General features: G+C 54.2%; 2 protein-coding genes across 4 annotated transcripts; one reads left to right on the plus strand and one right to left on the minus strand.

Annotated features, from left to right (window-relative positions):
• Positions 1-4,818: 4,818 nt before the first annotated feature.
• Positions 4,819-6,612, plus strand: LOC116796696 (C-C motif chemokine 4 homolog). 2 transcript variants are annotated; one of them, XM_032707506.1, is made up of 3 exons: positions 4,819-5,012; positions 5,551-5,665; positions 6,222-6,612. In XM_032707506.1, exons 1-3 carry the CDS (start codon positions 4,943-4,945, stop codon positions 6,307-6,309), a joined length of 273 nt encoding a protein of 90 aa, XP_032563397.1. In that variant the 5' UTR covers positions 4,819-4,942; the 3' UTR covers positions 6,310-6,612. The 2 variants fall into 2 exon arrangements, with proteins under 2 accessions (XP_032563397.1, XP_032563398.1); XM_032707507.1 differs by having other exon boundaries at positions 5,551-5,663; positions 6,235-6,612.
• A 5,283-nt stretch (positions 6,613-11,895) lies between these two features.
• Positions 11,896-18,213, minus strand: LOC116796794 (E3 ubiquitin-protein ligase TRIM39-like). 2 transcript variants are annotated; one of them, XM_032707702.1, is made up of 6 exons: positions 17,616-18,213; positions 16,733-16,828; positions 14,696-14,923; positions 14,554-14,576; positions 13,748-13,860; positions 11,896-12,840 (listed from the first exon to the last, which is right to left on the minus strand). In XM_032707702.1, the coding sequence occupies exons 1-6, from the start codon at positions 18,051-18,053 to the stop codon at positions 12,269-12,271; spliced, it is 1,470 nt and encodes a 489-aa protein (XP_032563593.1). In that variant the 5' UTR covers positions 18,054-18,213; the 3' UTR covers positions 11,896-12,268. The 2 variants fall into 2 exon arrangements, with proteins under 2 accessions (XP_032563593.1, XP_032563591.1); XM_032707700.1 differs by having other exon boundaries at positions 14,696-14,926; positions 17,616-18,211.
• Between the last annotated feature and the right edge of the window lie 763 nt (positions 18,214-18,976).

An 18,976-nucleotide genomic window follows, 5' to 3' on the forward strand; every position in this document is an offset into this window, starting at 1 on the left:
TGGGGGACTGAAGGGGGGCTGAGGGCCATCAGTCCCAATCCCTGGAGGGGTTTAACAGACGTGTGGATGTGGCATCTGGGGACATGGGTTAGTGGTGGGCTTGGCAGTGCCAGGGGAACAGTTGGACTCGATGATCTCAGAGGGCTTTTCCAGCCTTAATGATTCCATGACCCTATAATTAGGGAAGTCCTCCAGCCTGGCAATGGCCCTGGCACAAGCTTAAAGGCTGTCTCTGCTCTGAACCCCCTCAGTGAGGAGGGGAAGGTTGTTCTCAGCCATCCCTGAAGCACCCCTGGGGTGCAGTGACCACCTTGTGCTCCCCAGGCTGCCTGCACCCATCCCACCAAACCCCCGGAGAGCTGCACTCCAGGAGCACCAAGGAAAATGAAAACAATCAACTTGTGTCTTGCTTGTTTTCCTTTTTCCTCTGCTACGATGAGAAGACAAGTCCCAGTGGGTTCATTTAAAAACTGGATCTGGTTTTCAAAGAATCCCAAAATGGTTTGGGTTGGAAAGGATCTCAAAACCCACCCAGTCCCACCCCTGCCATGGGCAGGGACACCTCCCACTAGCCCAGGTTGCTCCAAGCCTCGTCCAACCTGGCCTTGGACACTTGCAGGGATCCAGGGGCAGCTTCTCTGGGCAACCTGTGCCAGGGCCTCCCCACCCTCACAGGGAAGGATTTCTTCCTATAGTCTTATCTAAATTTACTCTCTTTTAGTTGCCATCCCAGCAGAGCTCTGAATTTTCAGCCTGGTCCTCCTTGCTCCTGCTGGGGGACTCACCAACGAGGTGGGCAGAGGATGCATCCCCCACAGAGAGACTTTGCCTGGTGCTCCCAGATATTTGGAGTTTGAGGGATGCTGAGGGGTGAGGGTCAGGCATATCCCAGTCCCAGGAACCAGCAGTCAGGGTGAGCCAGAAGCACGGCCCCACAGCCAGTACCTAAAGCTCAAAAATTCCTAAAATTCGAGTTTTCTTTGTTTTGTCCTTTCATGCCAAGGATTTGGAGCAAGGAGTCTTTTTTTTATTTCACTTTAATTTGCTTTGAAATGCTGTACACTTCATCCTCTTCGATGTGCTTTGCTTCCAAGAAAAGGCCAGGAGAGGTCTGAGGCATCAGCCACCAGAAAGAACTGCACTCCCTGGGGTGTGTTTTTTCCAAATTGGGAAAAGTCTTGCTGGGGGAGGGTGGAACCTCTGACAAGATACACATTTCTTATCAGCTCTGAGCAACTTCCTGCCCTGACATGACTTCAGGGTTTCCTCTGGAATGCAGCCAGAGGTGACCAGCACTGTTCATGCCACCAGCCAAGGTGGCCCTGCTCTCCCCCTGCCCCTCCACGCTGGAGACAGACAGTCCCCAGTCACTCCCACAGGCACAGGGTCCCACTGGAACCCTTTCTGGGATGTGACATCATCTGAAAAATCCCAACATTTCTCCACCTGTGTCAAGAATGGTGGGGGTGAAATTCCTGGATGCTGGTACAAAGTCACTGGTGCTGGAGCTGGGCAGGAGGGAGGCAGCTGCAGGAAATGATGGATCTTGTCTTAGAGGCAGTTTCTGAACTCAAGACCTTTTTAATTACTTCCTTTTCTGACCTAATCCCAATTCCTCCTCATTAAACCCTGCTAGAAATAGCACCTTACATCAGCCAGTCTCACCAGTTTTTTCCAGGTTCCCCTTTCATTCAAGATGGAGAATTTCCCCATTTCTGCTGTCACTGAGTCTATTTTGGGCATTTGCTTTCCTTAGCACTTTCTCCTGGGATTTTTTGAAGGGACTTGGAGAAAACCTCTTTGTGTAAATCAGAGCAGCATCAGCCAGACTCCTTCAAATCCCACTGACTCCAAACAGTGCCTGCTGAGTCAGGAATCCTGAAAGCACTGGAACCAAGATGGGAAAACTTCCCTCTCACACCACAGTTTTGCCCTGCAATGAACTTAATCCCCCTGGAGATGCTCCAGCCCACTTTGCCCACTCCTCCATGGCCATCTTCATGTCTCAGGGGTAGGATGGTTCTTCATCCAAAACACACCCAACCTCTCTTCCTAAAAAAGGGGAAGAGCTGGAAGAGGTGACTCTGTCATTTCATCATGACTGGAATGTGGGGAGTGGGTAAGGAAACATTTTTTAGGAATGTGTTGTGACATCCCAGGGCATGACTGACATGACTGTAACCTCCCACCTCTATCCAGCTGGTAGAGTGAGGGCTTTGCTTGGATTTCTGAGGAAAAAATTAGATTCCTCGAAAACCAAGCAACATGGCTCTGGGATTATTTTTTGCTTTCAACAGTAGAAAAGTTTCAGCCCTTCACACTCCCCTGTAAAACAAATTATCTAAACTAAACTGACTCAGCTGAATTAAGGAATTTTTTTTGTTTTTATTAACTAAAAAAATGATCCCTGAGAGTCTGAAATAGTTGGTCATCTTCTTGGTAGCAAAGGGATGAAGGCAGGGAGGTATCCAGCTGCCTGAGAGGGGAAATCTGTCACTGGAAACATTTGAATAATCGCTGCAGATTTCCAATTAATTCCTCTGTTTTCACAAGACTCATCTTTTATCAGACGGGTCTCGTCTTTATTTCCTCCCCATAAATGGAGTTTTGGGCAGGAGCAGATGGCTGGAGGAGGTGGATCTGGAGACATGACCCACGAATTCTTGAAGGCACAGTCACAGGGAACAGCTCAGAGCTCATTTGTACTTCCACAACTGTTTTCCTTGGGCAGCCAGCCGGGATCCAGGGCAGCTGGAGCTCACTCACAGACGGCTCCTAGTCCAGCTGGAACAGTCGGAACGCCGAGTTCCCAGCTCCTGCCTGGCCAGGAGCCCTCCTCATCCTCCTGGGATAGCTGGGAACAGGCAACATGACAAGTGGAGTGAGGGAATGGGATCTGGATGGATGAGTGAACCTGTGAGGTGCCTGTGCAGAGGGAAGGATGGAGAGGGGGCCGTAGTCTGTCCAGGAAGGTGATGCCCAACTTGGCAAGAGCTGCATTTGCTCCATGGGATTAATCTGCCTGGGTGAGGGGCATCACCAGGAACCTCCCTGAGGGTGGGACATCCCTGGGACTTCTCCTGTGCAAGTCCAAGGTGGCCTTGTCCTCCAGACCCCTCTCTGGCTGCGTGGAGCACAGCAGTTATCCTGCCTGGAGCAGAGAATTGTCCTGCCTGGAGCACAGCAGTTATCCCTCATGGAGCAGAGAATTATCCTGCCTGGAGCACAGCAGTTATCCCTCATGGAGCAGAGAAGTTATCCTGCCTGGAGCAGAGAATTATCCTGCCTGGAGCATAGCAGTTATCCTGCCTGGAGCACAGCAGTTATCCTGCCTGGAGCAGAGAATTATCCTGCCTGGAGCAGAGCAGTTATCCCTCATGGAGCCAACCAGCCAAGGCTGCTGGAGGGCTGTGCCCACCACGCAGCATTGGAGGATATTTGGAAAACACCGGGTTATTTCCAGAAGGTTCCTGGGGCAGGGGCTGGAGCCTTTAATAGAAAGAGGATGAGTCAGTGCCCAGCACTGTGGGGAGGGTGCAGAGGTGCTGCTGGTGAGGTTGAGTTGCTCCACTTGACATTATAACCTTTCCACTGGAAGCATCCCCCAAGACATCACCACTCCATGGTGTCTTGAAAATAAAAAGGAGTCACATCCCAGGAATGCCTGCTTCCCTCTGGAGAACACGTATCCTTCTAGGAACATCTCATTACAGCTGGAGAGCCCCCAGCTCTTCCCAGAGCATTCATCACCTCCCTGCCAGGCCTTCCCTCTCCTCCTCAGGGACAGAGAGGAATTTGTTAGACCTCCATAGCACTCTGTGCAGGCTGGTGGCTCCTTCCCAGTGAACCATCCCTGTCTCAGCCCTTGCCCAGCCCTGGGAGAGCTGTGAGCTCTTACCCTCTCCCATATGATGTGCTACTTCCCCTTGTCATGACAATTTTCTGCTGAGACAGGATACTCTTTTCTTCCCAAAATCCCAGTTTCTGCTCATGGCCTCACCCCAGTTACTCTGCTCCTGATCTCCTGATCTTCAGAAGCAGTGTCTCCTTCCTCACCCTGCTCCTGGAGCTCCTTCTGCCTCATCCTCAGGGTCACAAAGTCTCCAAACATCTTTTGGCTCTCTGCAGCCCCGAGGCTAAGAATGAAAGGCCTCACCTACCAGTAGCCCTTGAAATTTAACTGTCTAATCCAAATTGGTCATTCAGAGTCTCTTTATAGGACCTGGAGTGCAACGGGCACTTCCAGGAGATAACACCCCATCTCAGCTCTCTCCCTTCCCTTAAACTGAGGAGGAAACTTGAGTGCTTCAGCTTCTGGGACTCCTGTCTCATGCCCACCACTACCTGTGCTGGTGCCTGCAGTGCTGTCACAGTTGCAGGACATGCCTGGAGTCACCTCCAGCTCTGTGGAACACGTACAGGGAACTGGGGACAGCTCCCATCTCCTGCTCCCGGGGCGGTGTGTGAGGGAAGCAGTCCATGGTAAAGGACCTTTTCCAATCCCACAGCCCCTTTTTCCCTAACCAGCCTCATCCCATTCATGCCCTTCTGCCCAGCTCTGTCCTTTGGGCTACTCAGGCAGGTTGGGCAACAGGGGACTTGACAAATGCAGGAACCTCCACAGAGGAACTTCTTGCTAAGGGACAGGCATGAAAGAAGCAGAAATAGCCACAGTCACTGTTTCATATCCTGTGTCACTGGGGAGGCACTGAATCAAGGGGGGAGCTTCACTCTTCCGGGGCTGGGGCTGCTCTGTTCCATCACGGGACTGTACCACGAGTGGACTCTCCTCTGGGGGAAATTCCATCATGCCTACGTAAGGCTCCACATGGACCTCTCGCCCCATAAATTGAGGGGCTGGTGACCGTCTCAGCATCAGCCAGAAAAGAGGCTTTCAAGCTCCCCTTGCCTGCTGAGCTCCAGCCACCACTTCTCTGCTGACATGAAGGTCTCCGTGGTTGCCCTCACTGTCCTCGTCGCCGCCTTCTGCTACCAGAGCTCTGCTGCACCACGTAAGTCTGGGGCTCCCCATCCTCCCTCAATGGGGACAGGAGAGATGTCCCTGCTGGGACAGAGTCCCTTTTGCCAGCACTTCCACCCTGGGTCCCTCCCCATGTTGTCAGAGCATCCTCAGGCCGGTGCTCCAGGGTCGTGGGGGCTCTCCTGCCACGGGAAAGGCACAGCTCAAAGACCGTTAGGTAAAACCTAAACCCTGTTTTACCCTTTTTGGGCTAAAAAAGGGTTAAAAACACAACCACACCCCCACACAGTGCTGCAGAGGTCAGTGGTGCTGTGCAGGGCACCCTGAGGAGGGCTGAGGGTGGCCAGGTTTGGGCTGGGAGATGTTGCCTGGTGACACGGGCTCTGTCAGTGCCAGCTCAGGGTGAAGCCAACAGGGAAAAAACTGAAGGAAGAACTAAAAAGACCTCTCCTTTTCCCTTCTTCTTCCACGTCATCCCCACTCCCCAGAGCCAGGGATGTGGGATCCCAGTTCCCTGGCCCTGCTCCCCATCCCTTGCCCCTGCTGATGATTGTCTTTGCCCTCCACAGTTGGCTCCGACCCCCCGACCTCCTGCTGCTTCTCCTACTTCTCCCGGCAGCTGCCCCGGAGCTTCGTGGTGGATTATTATGAGACCAACAGCCAGTGCCCCCAGCCAGGCGTTGTGTAAGTCCCCTCCTCAGGGCAGGGGGGGATTTGGGGTGAGGATCCAGGGAGGGAAACACCCCTTTTCCAAAGACAGGGAATGGAGGCTGGGGGAGACAAGAAGTACAAGGTGATGCTCTGTGGGTTTAAAGCACGGAAGTCTCGCCCTGGTCCTGCTCTACCACTTTGAAGACTTAACTGGTGTGGATGGGCACAGTATTCTCATCCTACCCTTGAGAGAGGCTGGAATTCAGGAGGGCTTTTGTTCTGTCCCTAGAATCCCCTGTTGGGCTGGAAACCAAAAGGGAGTAAATTTAGATAAGACATTAGGAAGAAACTCTTCCCTGTGAGGGTGGGGAGGCCCTGGCACAGGTTGCCCAGAGAAACTGTGGCTGCCCCATCCCTGGAAGTGTCCAAGGACAGGTTGGAGCAACCTGGGCTAGTGGAAGGTGTCCCTGCCCATGGCAGGGAGTGGAATGAGATGATCTTTAAGGTCCCTTCCAGCCCAACCCATTCCATGATCCTGTGATCCCTCATTCATTCTCCCACCAAAAACTGACCTTTCTGCACCCCACAGGTTTATCACCAAGAAGGGCCGGGAAGTCTGTGCCAACCCCGAGCAGGAGTGGGTCCAGCAGTACATGAACGACCTGGAGCTGAACTGAGATCCTGCACAGATCCTGCTCCGTGTCCCGGCTCCCGGGATGGGCGAGCACGACCCAGCTGTGGGTGCATCAGAAATGCTTCAGTGCCCTTTAGAGCTACCTGAGAAACTGAAAACGTTCCAGAATCCAACTTAATGTTTTCCTATTTAATTTTTTATAGGGGAGGGATCAGGTGCAATAACTCCAAGCTAAACAAGAATTTTATTTAATAGATTTATTTTTTTAATGCAGACTCGGGTTGTACGTTCTGTATTTAATTAATTGTACTTTTGGCAAAATAATCAATCCAGATTTCAATAAATAAATATTTTTGTAAGAACTCTCTGTCTTTGCCTCTATTACAACCCTTTGGGATGACAATAGCTGACATTATCATAGTGGCAACATGTTCTTTATTTCCTTTTCCACACTGTCAAAACTCCCACAAGCTTTCCCTGTCTGAACGTCCTGTTTTGCAAAATAAGACAAGAAAAACCATGAAGGAGGAGGTGTGAGAAAGGCTCAGATTACAGTCAGGTAGCTTGGCTCACACTTTTTAGAAAGCATTTAATCATCACTCATTATGACAACCGGGAGCTCGTTAAATTCCATCCCTGGCCCCATTATAATCAATTAAAATATTACCTTTAGGGCCTGAAATTTAACACGTTAGCTGGTTTAGGGAAAGCTTTCTGAGATCTGCAGCTAAAATGGATCAGCTATTCCCAGACCTGAGGGTGGAAAAAATAAGTTTCCCTGCGAGATTTTCGGAACGATTTCATTTAGCTCTCATTTACCTGGGACATGAGGCTTGGCAGATATTCCCTCTCAGGAGCAAAGGTGTTTTTTCTCTGTGCCCCCAAAACCTGCCCATCCCTGGAGATTCCTCTCCAGAGATCACCCTCCTGGACCCCAGCCCAGGGCAGGACCTGCCCCTGCAAGGAGACATCTCCACTAGTCCCCCCTGGAGCTGAAGGAGATGGAGCCCACATCCCTGATGGCATTTCCCACATCCCTGATGGCATTTCCCACATCCCTAATGGCATTTCCCACCCCACTGCTGGTATTTGGGTTGCTCTGGTCAGCTCTGGACAGGCTCTGTTGGATGAACAAGGAGGATTTGGGTTTCTCCCAAGGGAGAAAAGGCTCAGCCCACCCCACAGTGTTTCCAGACTGAACGTGGGAGGACAAACACGACCATCAGGGTGACACAGGGGGGCAGAGCAGGAGGGGGGTTCCTGGGCAGGGGTGAAGAGGAGCAGACACAGAGGTTGGGTGGGAGATGAGCAGCCAGAGGAGCCCCGGGTGGGGCTGGGAGGGATCAGGGGGACGTGGGTGTGTCTGGGGGAGGAAGGAGCACATCTTGTCACTTCAGGAACTGCAGCCCCCGGCTCCCCAGCCCACGGGGCAGCGTGAATGCCATCAGTCATCCCACCACTGCATCCACTCAAAATAGCACCCAGGGAGGAGGGGAGGGAGGTGGAGAGCAGGAGCAGAGCCCCCTTCTTCCTCCTGAGGGGAGGGAGCCCCTGGCTGGGGGGTGGACATCACCCTGGGGACAAAGAGCTGCATGTGGGGGTGGTGGCTTTGGTCCAAGCCTGGACTCCCCAGGCCCTGCACGCCCCAGGACCAGTTCCAGGAGCAGGGATCATCATGGCCATGCTGGAGGTGAAAACACCTGGGCCATTGGGTGCCAGCCAGCAGAGTGCTGGAGCCCAGAGATGTCACCCTGAGGGCTGAGACTGGTACAAAACCGAGTGTCCAGAGCTGCCCTCGCTCCAGGGGACAGCAGGAGCAGGGGACAGGAGGGGGAAGACCTGCAATGGGATCATCCCAAAATCACTTGAGCCTGCACTGTCCCTCTTGGATACAAGCCCCACCTGCCCCTGTGGGGGCAGTCCCACAGCCTTGGGGTTTCTTGTTGAAGGACACAGCGTGTGGGGACATCCAGGGAGCATCACCCAGCCTGGGCACTGTTGGAGCCTGTGGAGAACAACCCCCTGTGCAATGTCCTCAACCACTCGGGTCACACTCCAGCCTCCCACAACAGCCACGCTGTGGGTACCTCAGCTCACTCCTCACCACTATTCTGGGAGCCTGAGGGAGCCCTGAATTGCTCATGTTTGCCTTGATCTCACACCCACCCACGTGTGACAGCTCAGAGGAGCTGCAGAGTGCCGGGGAGGGACCCAAAGTGCTGTAAATCCACCCCCCTGGGCACTGAGGTGTGAACAGAGCCTGCACGAGAGAGGCGAAGGCAGGAGGAGTGTGTGTGTGTGGGGAGAGCATCCCTGGGCATCTCCAGAGCCCCCAAGCTCTGCAGAGGAGGAGCACTGAGAATGGTGGCCCAGAGCAGGCAGGAGCTGCAGTATCCATGTCACCATCAGCTCAAATCCACACCCAGGGATCCCCCTGCCCGGAGCAGGGGCTGTATTTGCTGTTGATGCAGCTTTTTGAGGCTGATTTTGCTGCTAGAGCTGAGGAATGCAAGGAAACCCTCACACTGTGCAGCCTGGGTTGTAGAATCACAGAGGAAGAATCATAAAGAAGCTTGAAGATCATGTCATTGCACCCCTTGGGCAGGGACACCGTCCCACTAGCCCAGGTTGCTCCAAGCCCTGTCCAGCCTGGCCTTGGACACTTCCAGGGATCCAGGGGCAGCCACAGCTTCTCTGGGCAACCTGTGCCAGGGCCTCCCCACCCTCACAGGGAGGAAATTTTTCCCTGGGAAGCTCATGGCTATCTGTGGTGCTCATCCCTCCTGGAAACAGCCCTGTGAGGTGCTCAGGCAGGGGAACACAAGAAAGCAGAGGGTACTAAGGCTGAGGCAGCAGATGAAGAGAAAGAGGGGCTGGGACCCCAGAGGAGGGTTGCTTTCAAGGGGGTTTCCTCTGGATTCAGATCAAAACAAGAACAATGCTGTCAAGGGTTTCAGAATTTGTAAACTACTAAGAGAGAGACTCATCCTGAAACCAGAGTGTGGTATTCACTGAATTTAAGTCATTAATTTACTGAAATTAAGTCCTTACTGCGATAAGAATAGCATCATTATTGTAACATCCGTGCACATCTCTGTGTTAGTTGTTTACATCAGTCTGGTGTGTCCACAGGCATTTTGAGGCACAACAAAAGCCAGAGGAGTTGGAGGTTGGAGTCTGGCATCCCACAGGAGGAGGAGCTGGGCTGTGTTGGTGGAGATGTGGATTGATGGCAGCCAAGGTTCATGGTCTGATGGCTTTTCCATCTCCACTTTGTCAGAGAGGAATGGGACACCCTGAAGGCAAAATGCCCGTGCACTCAGGAGTGCCAGCTCTGTGCCTTATCCCAGGGACCAGGTCCTGGTTTGCCACAGGGAGGGGAGGCTCATCCCACACCCAGAACAGCTCTTCCCAGAGACACCACAGTCAGGCAGTGTGTCACTTCTGAGGGGCCAGAATTCAAAAATGTGATGTAAAAAGGGATGGGTTGGCAGGCTGCATACAAAAGCAGTGTTTTCCTAAAGCAGGGAGATATCCCAGACTTCCAGGGCTGAGGAAGACATGGAAGTATCATGGCAGAAATGGTGCCTGGCTGTCACCTTCCCTATGATAGGCAGGAGAAGGCAGAAGTGGCCATGAAGACCCAAAAGGCCATTTCTACTGAGTGCTTAGAAAGAAGCAGACAATGACTCACATCCCCCTGAGGCGACAAAACATTTTCTGCTGGAAGAGAAAGGAAGATGTAACTTGTTGAGAAAGCACATTTCTAAAGCTGCAGGGCTGTAAATTGTGCTGAGTCATAACAGGGGACACTGTCAGTGCATCTGGGTGACAAAACTGAGCCTAAAAATGTGACCTTAATCTACTGATTGCTCAAAAAACAGCAACACCCAACCCATGGTCACTGTGCCAGATGTGGTATCCCAAGGGATTTCTTCCTTCAGCCAAGCCAGACACCTTGAGCAGAGCAGTCCTTGGCAGTGCTGGGATAATGGACTGTATGACGCTAGAGGTCTTTTCCAAGCTAAATGATTCCATGATCCTGTGGCTCTATGCTGTGCTGTGTAGCCATTCCCCCCCTGGCTGAGGCTGAGCAGGACTTGGGCCTTGCAGGGTCTGTGTGGAGTCCAGAGCCAGGCAATCAGTGCAGTTCCACTGAGGAGAACAGGGACAAGCTCCCCTTGCCATGACTTAACCAGAAATCCTGCTTGCAAATCACACTTAGGCAGCCAGAGAGCTCCCAAAACCAGATCCCAGTGCTCCTGGCTTCTCTCCAGCTGCCCATTGCCAACCAGTCTGGGCATCAAACTGGTATCTGCCCTGAGCAGTTCCTTAGTTGCAGGTGATGCAGAGAGTCCACCAGCTGGAAAACTTGGGAGCCTGCTCAGAGCTCTCTGATGCCTTTGACCTGCACTGTCTTTCCTGGCAAGGCAGATTCATGATTTCTAGAAATGCTGTGGATGCTGCATCAGGATGAGTTCACATCCTTCCTTCTCATTCATTTTTTTTTCTCTCTCTGCAAGATCTCCCAGCTGTTGCACTTCCTCCTGCTCTTTTGGAAACACTTCACCACCACCCCTCCCGGCACTGCAGCAAGTGTCACTCATCTGTCCCTCCCCAGGGTCAGGTTGCTTTTGCTCTCTGGACACTTTCCATGCTGCCACCTTGTCCCACCCCTGGCCCAGTGACATTTGCCCTGGTTTCTTCCCTGCACAGCAGGTTTTCCTGGCTGTCCTCACTACTCCCCCCTTCCAAATGCCTCTGCTTCCAGCCCTCTGTAAGACCTGAAAGTTCATGTCCTTTCTTACCTCCTCAGATTCCATAAACTCCCTCTCCATGGAGCTGACACAAAATCATAATCTCCCTGTCAGATTGCCGTGGTGTCAATGCACTGCAGACCCCATGAGATCCATCACCCTCCTCCTTCCTGGGATGTAGCAAAGTTGGGACTGGGCTCATCTCTCTACTCTGTTGCTTCCAAAAGACAGACCCTGTAGCTGAAGGCAGGAGGGTGGAACTCCCCAAAACACAACAGAACTCAAACTGCTATCCCAGTCCAGCATCACATGTCACCAGGAGACTCCTAAAGCACCACCCAGGACACCCCAGAGAAATTCAAGAGACTATTTACAAGAGCCTGGAGTGACAGGAAAAGGGGGAATGGCTTCCCACTGACAGAGGATATTGGGAAGGGATATTGGGAAGGAATTCTCCCCTGTGAGGGTGGGGAGGCCCTGGCATAGGTTGCCCAGAGAACCTGTGGCTGCCCCATCCCTGGAAGTGTCCAAGGTGAGGTTGTATGGGGCTCTTGGAGCAACCTGGGCTAGTGGAAGGTGTCCCTGCCCATGGTAGGGGGATGGAACAGGGTCCCTTAAGGTTCCTTCCTACCCAAATCATTCTGTGATTCAAAGATCCAATGATAAATTGTGCTGAGTGTTTCAGGCTGTGTTTTACCAAATCTCATTTTATTTGAATTCAATCGGCCTCAAATTGAGCAGTTTTATGATTTCTGTCTGAAGGACATGATCCACAGCTGCTCTCTGGGCTGGACAGGAGCAGGTCCAGCAGCACCCTTTGCCCTCTGAAATGTTTTGGGTTATCAGGGATGGACACATCACAAAACCACACCTTAAACCACACAAGGCTCCCCAAATCAACCCTTTATTGCCTTATTCTGATATAATTCACACCAAAATCAGCAGGCTGGGCTCATACCCTTCTCCAGCAGCCTGTGAGATGAGCACCAGGGCATCAGGGGACTCCCCTGTCCCCATTGGTGGCACAGAGGGTGAGGGCACAAAGAGCCCCTCCCAGCACGGACGTGGCACACGATGGGTGTCACATGTGGCAGGTCACGCCCAGCCAGCAGCCAGGACCACGCAGGGATCCTGCCAGGACCCTCCCCAAGGCACAGAGGTGTTTCCCTGGTGCTCCTGCTCACCGGAGGAGCCGGTTGGGCTCCCAGTTCTCTGCCCACCGGTGAGAATCCAGGACAGCCGCTGTCACAGGATGACACACCCGGTCCCCTGCGTATCCCTGACCCAGGAGATGACCAAGGGCTCTGCATTTCTGCCCCCCAAAAAGCCCCCCAGGAAGAAGAAAGGCCGGAGGTTCCCGCTGAGCCGGTCGGTGAAGGTGTAAATGTGGGAGCGGTCGCTGACGTTGTAGAAGGAGATTTCTCCTGCCTCGTAGTCCAGGAAGATCCCGACGCGCCGGGGCCTCACGCTCAGGGTCAGGGGGGAGATGGGGGAGGTCAGGGCCTCGTAGCTGCCCCCGTTCTGCAGCCTCAGCACCCAGTAGCCGTTGTTTGGGGAGAAGAGGACGGTGCCTTTGCGGCCGGCGGACTCCCGGCACAGCCCCAGCCCCCACTCGGGCTTGTCTCCCACCTGCACCTCCCAGTAGTGGCGGCCTGAGAAGAAGCTCTGACTGCCCAACACCACTGGGGCGGTGCCAAACCTCTTGGGGTTGTCAAAGAGGGACAGGAGCAGCTTCTTGCTCCCGCGCCTCACGCTCTTGCGGTCCTCGGACACGCTGAGCTCCGGGTGTGCTGTCTCGGGGTCCAGGACCACGTCCACTGGAGAGAGAGAAGGGTGGAAGGACAGACAAGGCTTCAGGGGTCTGCAGGCACAGACACAGAATCACAGAATCATTGAATCACAGAATCAACCAGGTTGGAAGAGACCTGTGAGATCATCAAGTCCAACCTTTGAACCAACCCCACCTTGTCAACTACACCATGGCACTGATGCCACATCCAGGCTCTTCTTAAACACCTCCAGGGATGGTGACTCCACCCCCTCCCTGGGCAGCTCCCTCCAATGTCTGATCACTCTCTTTGTGAAGAACTTCTTCCTGATGTCCAACCTAAACCTCCCCCGTTGCAGCTTAAGACTGTGCCCTCTTGTCCTACTGCTGGTTGCCTGTGACCTGGGTGAGGTTCTTACAACCAGTTCCAGGTGTCCCTGTTTGAGCAGGGGGTTGGACCAGATGATCTTTGCAGGTCCCCTCCAACCTCAGCTGTTCTGTGTTTCTGTGGGTGCTGGGCTCCCCCAGACCTTCCAGCCTCCCACAGTTGTTTGCTCGTGCCTGTGGTTTTGCTCAGCCCCTGGCAATGGGGAAGTGCAATGTAGAAAATCGAGATAACCATAAACCACATCAAGATGTTTGGTATCTGCTGCAGAGCAGGGGCAGAACGAAGGTGGCTGAGAACCTTCAGAGAGAGCCAACACTGAAAGCAAGAGTTCACGGGCAACAGGGTGCCTCAAACCCCTGAGTGACCTCCAAGCCTTCAGGATCCACTCACAACCCACCCAAGACCACAACAAGGAAGGTCTCCCCACCATGAAACTACTCTGAACTCATCAGTGCACAAAGTGGGACCAGCTGGACAAAGCTTGCTGGAAAAGCCTCCCCGTGCCCTGGGGTATGGGGGCAACCAGAACCCAAATGTGCCAGGAGCTGGCACAAAAGCAGCCCCTTACCTTTGAACTTTTTCAGCATGTCCCTCATGCCCAGGCAGCGCTCGGGAATGCTGTAGTTTTCCTTCAGGGTCACTGACACAGGCTTGGGGGAATGGAACTTCACCTCCTCACACCTGGGAAGACAGGGATGCCCATGGGCTGTACCCAGAGTCCACTGCACAGCCTCTCTCCTGCTGGGAGTGGCATTAATGCCCTTCTGTTGGAGCTTCCCTGGAGCTCTGTGGCTGGGATGAGCACTAGGGATAACCACATCAGCAATCCTGATGGGATCAGAGTGAAATGATCCAGGGAGCAGCAGTGCCAGTCCCAGGGAAGGAAGGAGCAAGGCCACTGGGCAGCACGTCCCTTAGGAGGGGACACATCTCACATGTCACAAGCCAGGCAAGACCTTGGCTCTGAGCCCCTGGAAAAAGAGGATGGAACCTCTGAGGGATTGACTCAGTCCCTCCTGTGTCTACCCCAGGAGGACCAAACCAGACACTGGACAGGGAGGACAAGGTGGCTGGTGTGGAGCAGACACAAACATCTCCCTCAGAACCTGGAGCAACCAGGACAGTAGGAGGGACAATCATGGTCCCTATCAGGAATAATCATAGATACCTACCAGGAATAATCATGGACACTCATGAGGAACAATCATGGTACCTTACCAGGAATAATCATGGTACCTGTGAGGATTAATCATGGTACCTACCAGGAACAATCATGGTACCTACCAGGAACAATCATGGATACCTACCAGGAATAATCATGGTACCTGTGAGGATTAATCATGGTACCTACCAAGAATGAGCACAGGTACCCACCTGCTCAGGATGCTTTTCATGTCCTAGAAGGAGAAGACAAAAGCCATTCTGGGTGTGTGGCTCAGCCCCTTGTGCCCACCAGCCAACCCCAGATGGCAAAGGCCCCAGGGCTGAGGTAGTGGGGCTGGTGGCATGGCCTGACCTTGAGCAGCCCATCAGCCGGCTGCTGGCTCTTCTCCTTTATCTCCAGGATCAGGTCCTCCAGCAAGCACTTCTCCTCCACCAGCCTGGCCAGGTTTTCGTTGATCAGCAGCAGAATCTGCTTCTCCTCCTCCTCCAGTGTCTGGAGCAGCAGCTTCTCCTCATCAGCCAGCAGCCGATGCAGCTTCCCAAACTCGCTCACGATCCTCTCCCGCTTTTTCTTCACCATCTCCTTGTGATGAGAAGATACGTGAGGTGAAGAGAGACAATATTAGCCAGGAAGCTGAGATGGAGCTGGGAAAGGCCCTGGGAAACCACCACATTTTTGACATAAGTGCATGAATTTTAAAAAGCAGCCAGAGGAAATCTGTGCTTCCACCTCACCGGAATTCCCACTCCACATCCTCAGTTTACCAACAGCAGGACTTTGCCCCAGGGCATTTCTGCTCAGCTGGACCCCAGATGTCTGGGGGGGCTGTTGGGCTGCAAGGAGGTGCCTCCAGGTAGGTTTTTATTAGGTTCAGCTGGAGGAACAACTCGAACCTCCAGCCAAATCCAGGCTAATCCACTGCTTGGGCAGCTGGAAAAACCCACAGCAAAGGGAAAGAGCTGGAAGAATCATAGAATCACAGAATGGTTTGGCTTGGAAGGGACCTGAAAGACCTTCTACTTCCACCCCCTGCCATGGGCAGGGACACCTTCCACTAACCCAGGTTGCTCCAAGCCCTGTACAACCTGGCCTTGGACACTTCCAGGGATGGGGCAGCCACAGCTTCTCTGGGCAACCTGTGCCAGGGCCTCCCCACCCTCACAGCCAGGAATTTCTTCCCAATATCCAACCTAAATTTCTCCTCTTTTAGTTTAAAACCTTGTCCTGTCACTACCTGTCCATGTAAAAAAGCCTCAAGGCTGGGAAGGGATAGAAAGGGAGACCCAGGGAGGGTTCTCCAAGTGTCCCACTGCAGGGTGAGGGATCAGCAACAGGAAGGGTCTGCCAGTGCTTTAGTCTTTGCCCTCCTTCCTATAAATTGGCACTTTCCTGGAAAAACACCCCACAGTAGCTTGAGTGAGGAAACCTCAGAATGTAGAAGATAAAGGAAACTAAATTCCACTTACTTTTCCATCCAAGCACATGATTCCTTGGCCCTGAGTCCTGGAGGCTTGATAAGCCAGGACAGCCACAGCCACTTCCCCCAGTACCAACAAGGGACTTTTTTCTCCTTTTACTATAAAAGCACGACCAGAGGGAGCTGGAGGCAGCTGAGCTGCAGCTGAGCCCTGACTCAGGATCCTACAGTGGGGGGACAGTGACACAGCCCTCACAATCTCCATCCCCAGCCCTAGCAGGGACAGTGGGCTCACAGGGGCATCCCAAAGTCCCACTAACCCTTGGCTGGGCTGCCCAGACAAGGGAATTGAGTAATCAACCAGGGTAGTGTGGAGAATCCTGTTTTCCCTGCCAGAGCTGATTAATCCTCAGCTCAGATTCAGGGCTGGATAACTCCGGGGCCGGCAGTTTCATTTCCTTTTCTGCAGTTACTTTCGCTTTCCAGCTTTCACCCCGAGGGACATGAAATGCAGCTGTTTGCTGGCGTCTGCTCTCCCCAGAACCATCTGGAGCCGGGCAGAGGTGCAGTAATTGAGCTTTTTTTTCTTTTCTTAATGACAACACTTATGGTTCCTGTTGCCGTGGAGCAGAGCTCACCACACAGCTCACACCTGGCTTGGAACTCGAGCACATGTTGTAAAACAAAAGGCAATAAAAAACACCCTGTGTCTATTTGCTCAACCATCACGAAGCCCTCGTGATTCCAGGGAAACTGGAGCGCTGCTCCTTCCAAACCTTTTTATAAAGCCACACAGGGTTCTGAGCCTGGTTTCCAGCACAGCTCCTACATCTGACAGCAGGACAGGGGGACATGCCCCATCCTGGAGATTATGACGAATCCATGTCCCCAAACAAGACCCTTCAGGATGTTTTTTTTTAACTGCTGATGTCTCTGAAGCTCATTCTTTAAGAATTAAGCCAGACACCTGCCTTGCACTCCTGGGTTTTCATCCTCTCTGCTGACTCACGCTTCTTCACCTCCTCCGCTTCCTTCAAAAGATTCTCCAGGGATTTCTGGAGTTTGACCTGAAAAGAGGGAACACGGGCTGAGCTCACCCCAGCAGGGCAGGTTGGCTGGGTCCCCTCTGCCCAGGGGGGACAGTGACCCGGTGCCAGGCAGTGCCAGCCCTGGCACCCGAACCCAGCAGCTGTGCTCTTCACTCCACCCGCAGCGTTAACCCTCCCCATGCTCCTCAGCTTTTCACTGTATTTTTTTCTTACTTTTCATGTTCTGGAGGGCAAAGTGACAGCTCCCTTTCAATGCAGGTGTGGTGGGTGGCTGGTGGTGCTGCCCACTGGACATTTGGGGTTTTGGTGCCAGCACTGCTGGCACCAAAGGCAAAGTGTCCTCAGGGCAGCTTCTCCAGGGAGTCCTGGAGGGTCTGCACTGCCCCAGCTTCTCCAGGGGGTCCTGGAGGATCTACATTGCCCCAGCTTCCCCAGGAGATCATGGGGAGTCTGCACTGCCCCAGCTTCTCCAGGGGATCCTGGAGGGGCAAGGAGTCAGAGTGCCTCCTGAGCTGGATGGAAAGTGTGAGCCTGGATCCTGAGCTAGATGGACAGGCTGAGCCTGGATGAGCCTGGATCCTGAGCTGGATGCACAGGGATTAGCCTGGATCCATCCACAGTTTGGGAGATAGCGGGTCCAGCCTTACCCCAGCGGCTGGATGGGTGTCACCATCTCTGCCACCCCCTCCTCTGCTTTCCCGGCGGTGCCACCGGTGCTGTTGGCAGAGGGGTGGTGGGGTCCTGCTGGCTGACCCCCCTGGTGCTGCCATGCCCATGGGCCCCCCGGTGCCCCCGCCTGCCGTACCTTGTAGGCCTGCGCCGCCTCCTCGATGGGGTACACGGTGTGCGGGCGGTGCAGCAGCGACTCCCGGCACACCACGCAGATGGGCTCCTCGTCCTCCTCGCAGAACAGCTTGAGGCGCTCGTCGTGCTGCGGGCACAGGGGGGTGCCCGGGTCGGGCTCGGCGCCCAGGCCGCCCCGCAGCCCGAGCTGGCGGATGCCCTCCACGATGTTGGCCAGCTGGCGGTTGGGGCGGAGGCCGCTGCGGTGGCAGGAGGCCCTGCACTGCGGGCACGAGAAGGGCCCGTCGGCCCAGAGCCCCTTGTCCTGGCAGTGCTTGGCGATGCAGCCCCGGCAGAAGTTGTGCCCGCAGTCGATGCTGACGGGCTCGCTCATGTACTCCAGGCAGATGGGGCAGATGGCCTCCTCCTGCAGCCGCTCCAGGGCACCTGCCAGGGCCATGGTGGCCTCGACGGGCGCCTCCTTCCCCCGGTGTCACCCAGCCAAGGCCGGCTCCCAGGCTGCCACAGCCCCACGGCCAGGGAGCTCCGGCAGTGCCATGGAAGCCCGGAGGACGAGCCGGCCTTGCAGCCGTGTGGCACCGGCCACGGAGGCTCCGTGCTGGCTGGGGGAGGAGCTGGCACGGGCCGGGACAGCTGCAGCCAGCCCCGAAGGCTGGCACTGCGTCCAGCCCGGCGGGTCAAAGCGAAAGGAAAACCCTGCCAGGAGAGCGGGACAGACAGGGGAGCGCCAGAAATAACCCGTGGCCATGGACTGGCTGGGGGTGCAGGAGGATTTGGGGCGTCTCTGGTGTTTGCTGAGCAGCCCCGATGTCACCTGCCCACTGCCTGGAGGTGCTGGCTGGGGTCGGTGACCCCCTCACCTCATCACACCGAAACATCCTCCAGGACACCCGCCCATCGCAGAAAGCAGGAGTTTGGGAATGGGCCAGGACGGGGCTCAGGCATAGCCTGGCAGGAGGCAGGAGGGACAGGCAGGATGCACAGAGGGGCTGAGGGGCAGCCAAGTGCCACCCCACCACCCACAGACCCCGAGTGACAGCATGGACCCAGTCACTGCTGCCCTCCGCAGTCTCCGTGGAGCATCCCAAGAACCAGTGGGAGAAGCTGCAGGTTTTGCTTCATTATGCAAAAATAACTTCAACACCATCAGTACAAACGAGAATAAAAAGTTTCACTGAAAATGTCAAATAAATTAAGATTGCCTTTGCAGAAACTTAAATAAAAGAGCTAAACACTGTGTTAAATACTCTGCCAAACTCCCAGGTAATGAGAAAGCAGGGATTTGTCTCGGAGGTGCCCATGAGAGCAGGTCCTTGCTGAGGTAATGCTTGGAGGGAGCAGGGCTTTGCTCATCCACTGCCT

The sequence above is a fragment of the Chiroxiphia lanceolata genome, chromosome 20, assembly GCF_009829145.1.
Source record: "Chiroxiphia lanceolata isolate bChiLan1 chromosome 20, bChiLan1.pri, whole genome shotgun sequence".
Lineage (NCBI taxonomy): Eukaryota > Metazoa > Chordata > Aves > Passeriformes > Pipridae > Chiroxiphia > Chiroxiphia lanceolata.

Bases quoted from the DNA above. Each gene is read 5' to 3' on its own strand.
- LOC116796696 (XM_032707506.1), top strand. From the start codon at position 4,943: ATGAAGGTCTCCGTGGTTGCCCTCACTGTCCTCGTCGCCGCCTTCTGC. The intron at 5,013-5,550 runs GTAAGTCTGGGG...TGCCCTCCACAG, and splicing joins CCAGAGCTCTGCTGCACCAC to TTGGCTCCGACCCCCCGACC. The intron at 5,666-6,221 runs GTAAGTCCCCTC...TGCACCCCACAG, and splicing joins TGCCCCCAGCCAGGCGTTGT to GTTTATCACCAAGAAGGGCC.
- LOC116796794 (XM_032707700.1), bottom strand. From the start codon at position 18,053: ATGGCCCTGGCAGGTGCCCTGGAGCGGCTGCAGGAGGAGGCCATCTGC. The intron at 16,829-17,615 runs GTACGGCAGGCG...CCCTCTTTTCAG, and splicing joins AGGCGGCGCAGGCCTACAAG to GTCAAACTCCAGAAATCCCT. The intron at 12,841-13,747 runs GTAAGGGGCTGC...CTCTCTCTCCAG, and splicing joins CATGCTGAAAAAGTTCAAAG to TGGACGTGGTCCTGGACCCC.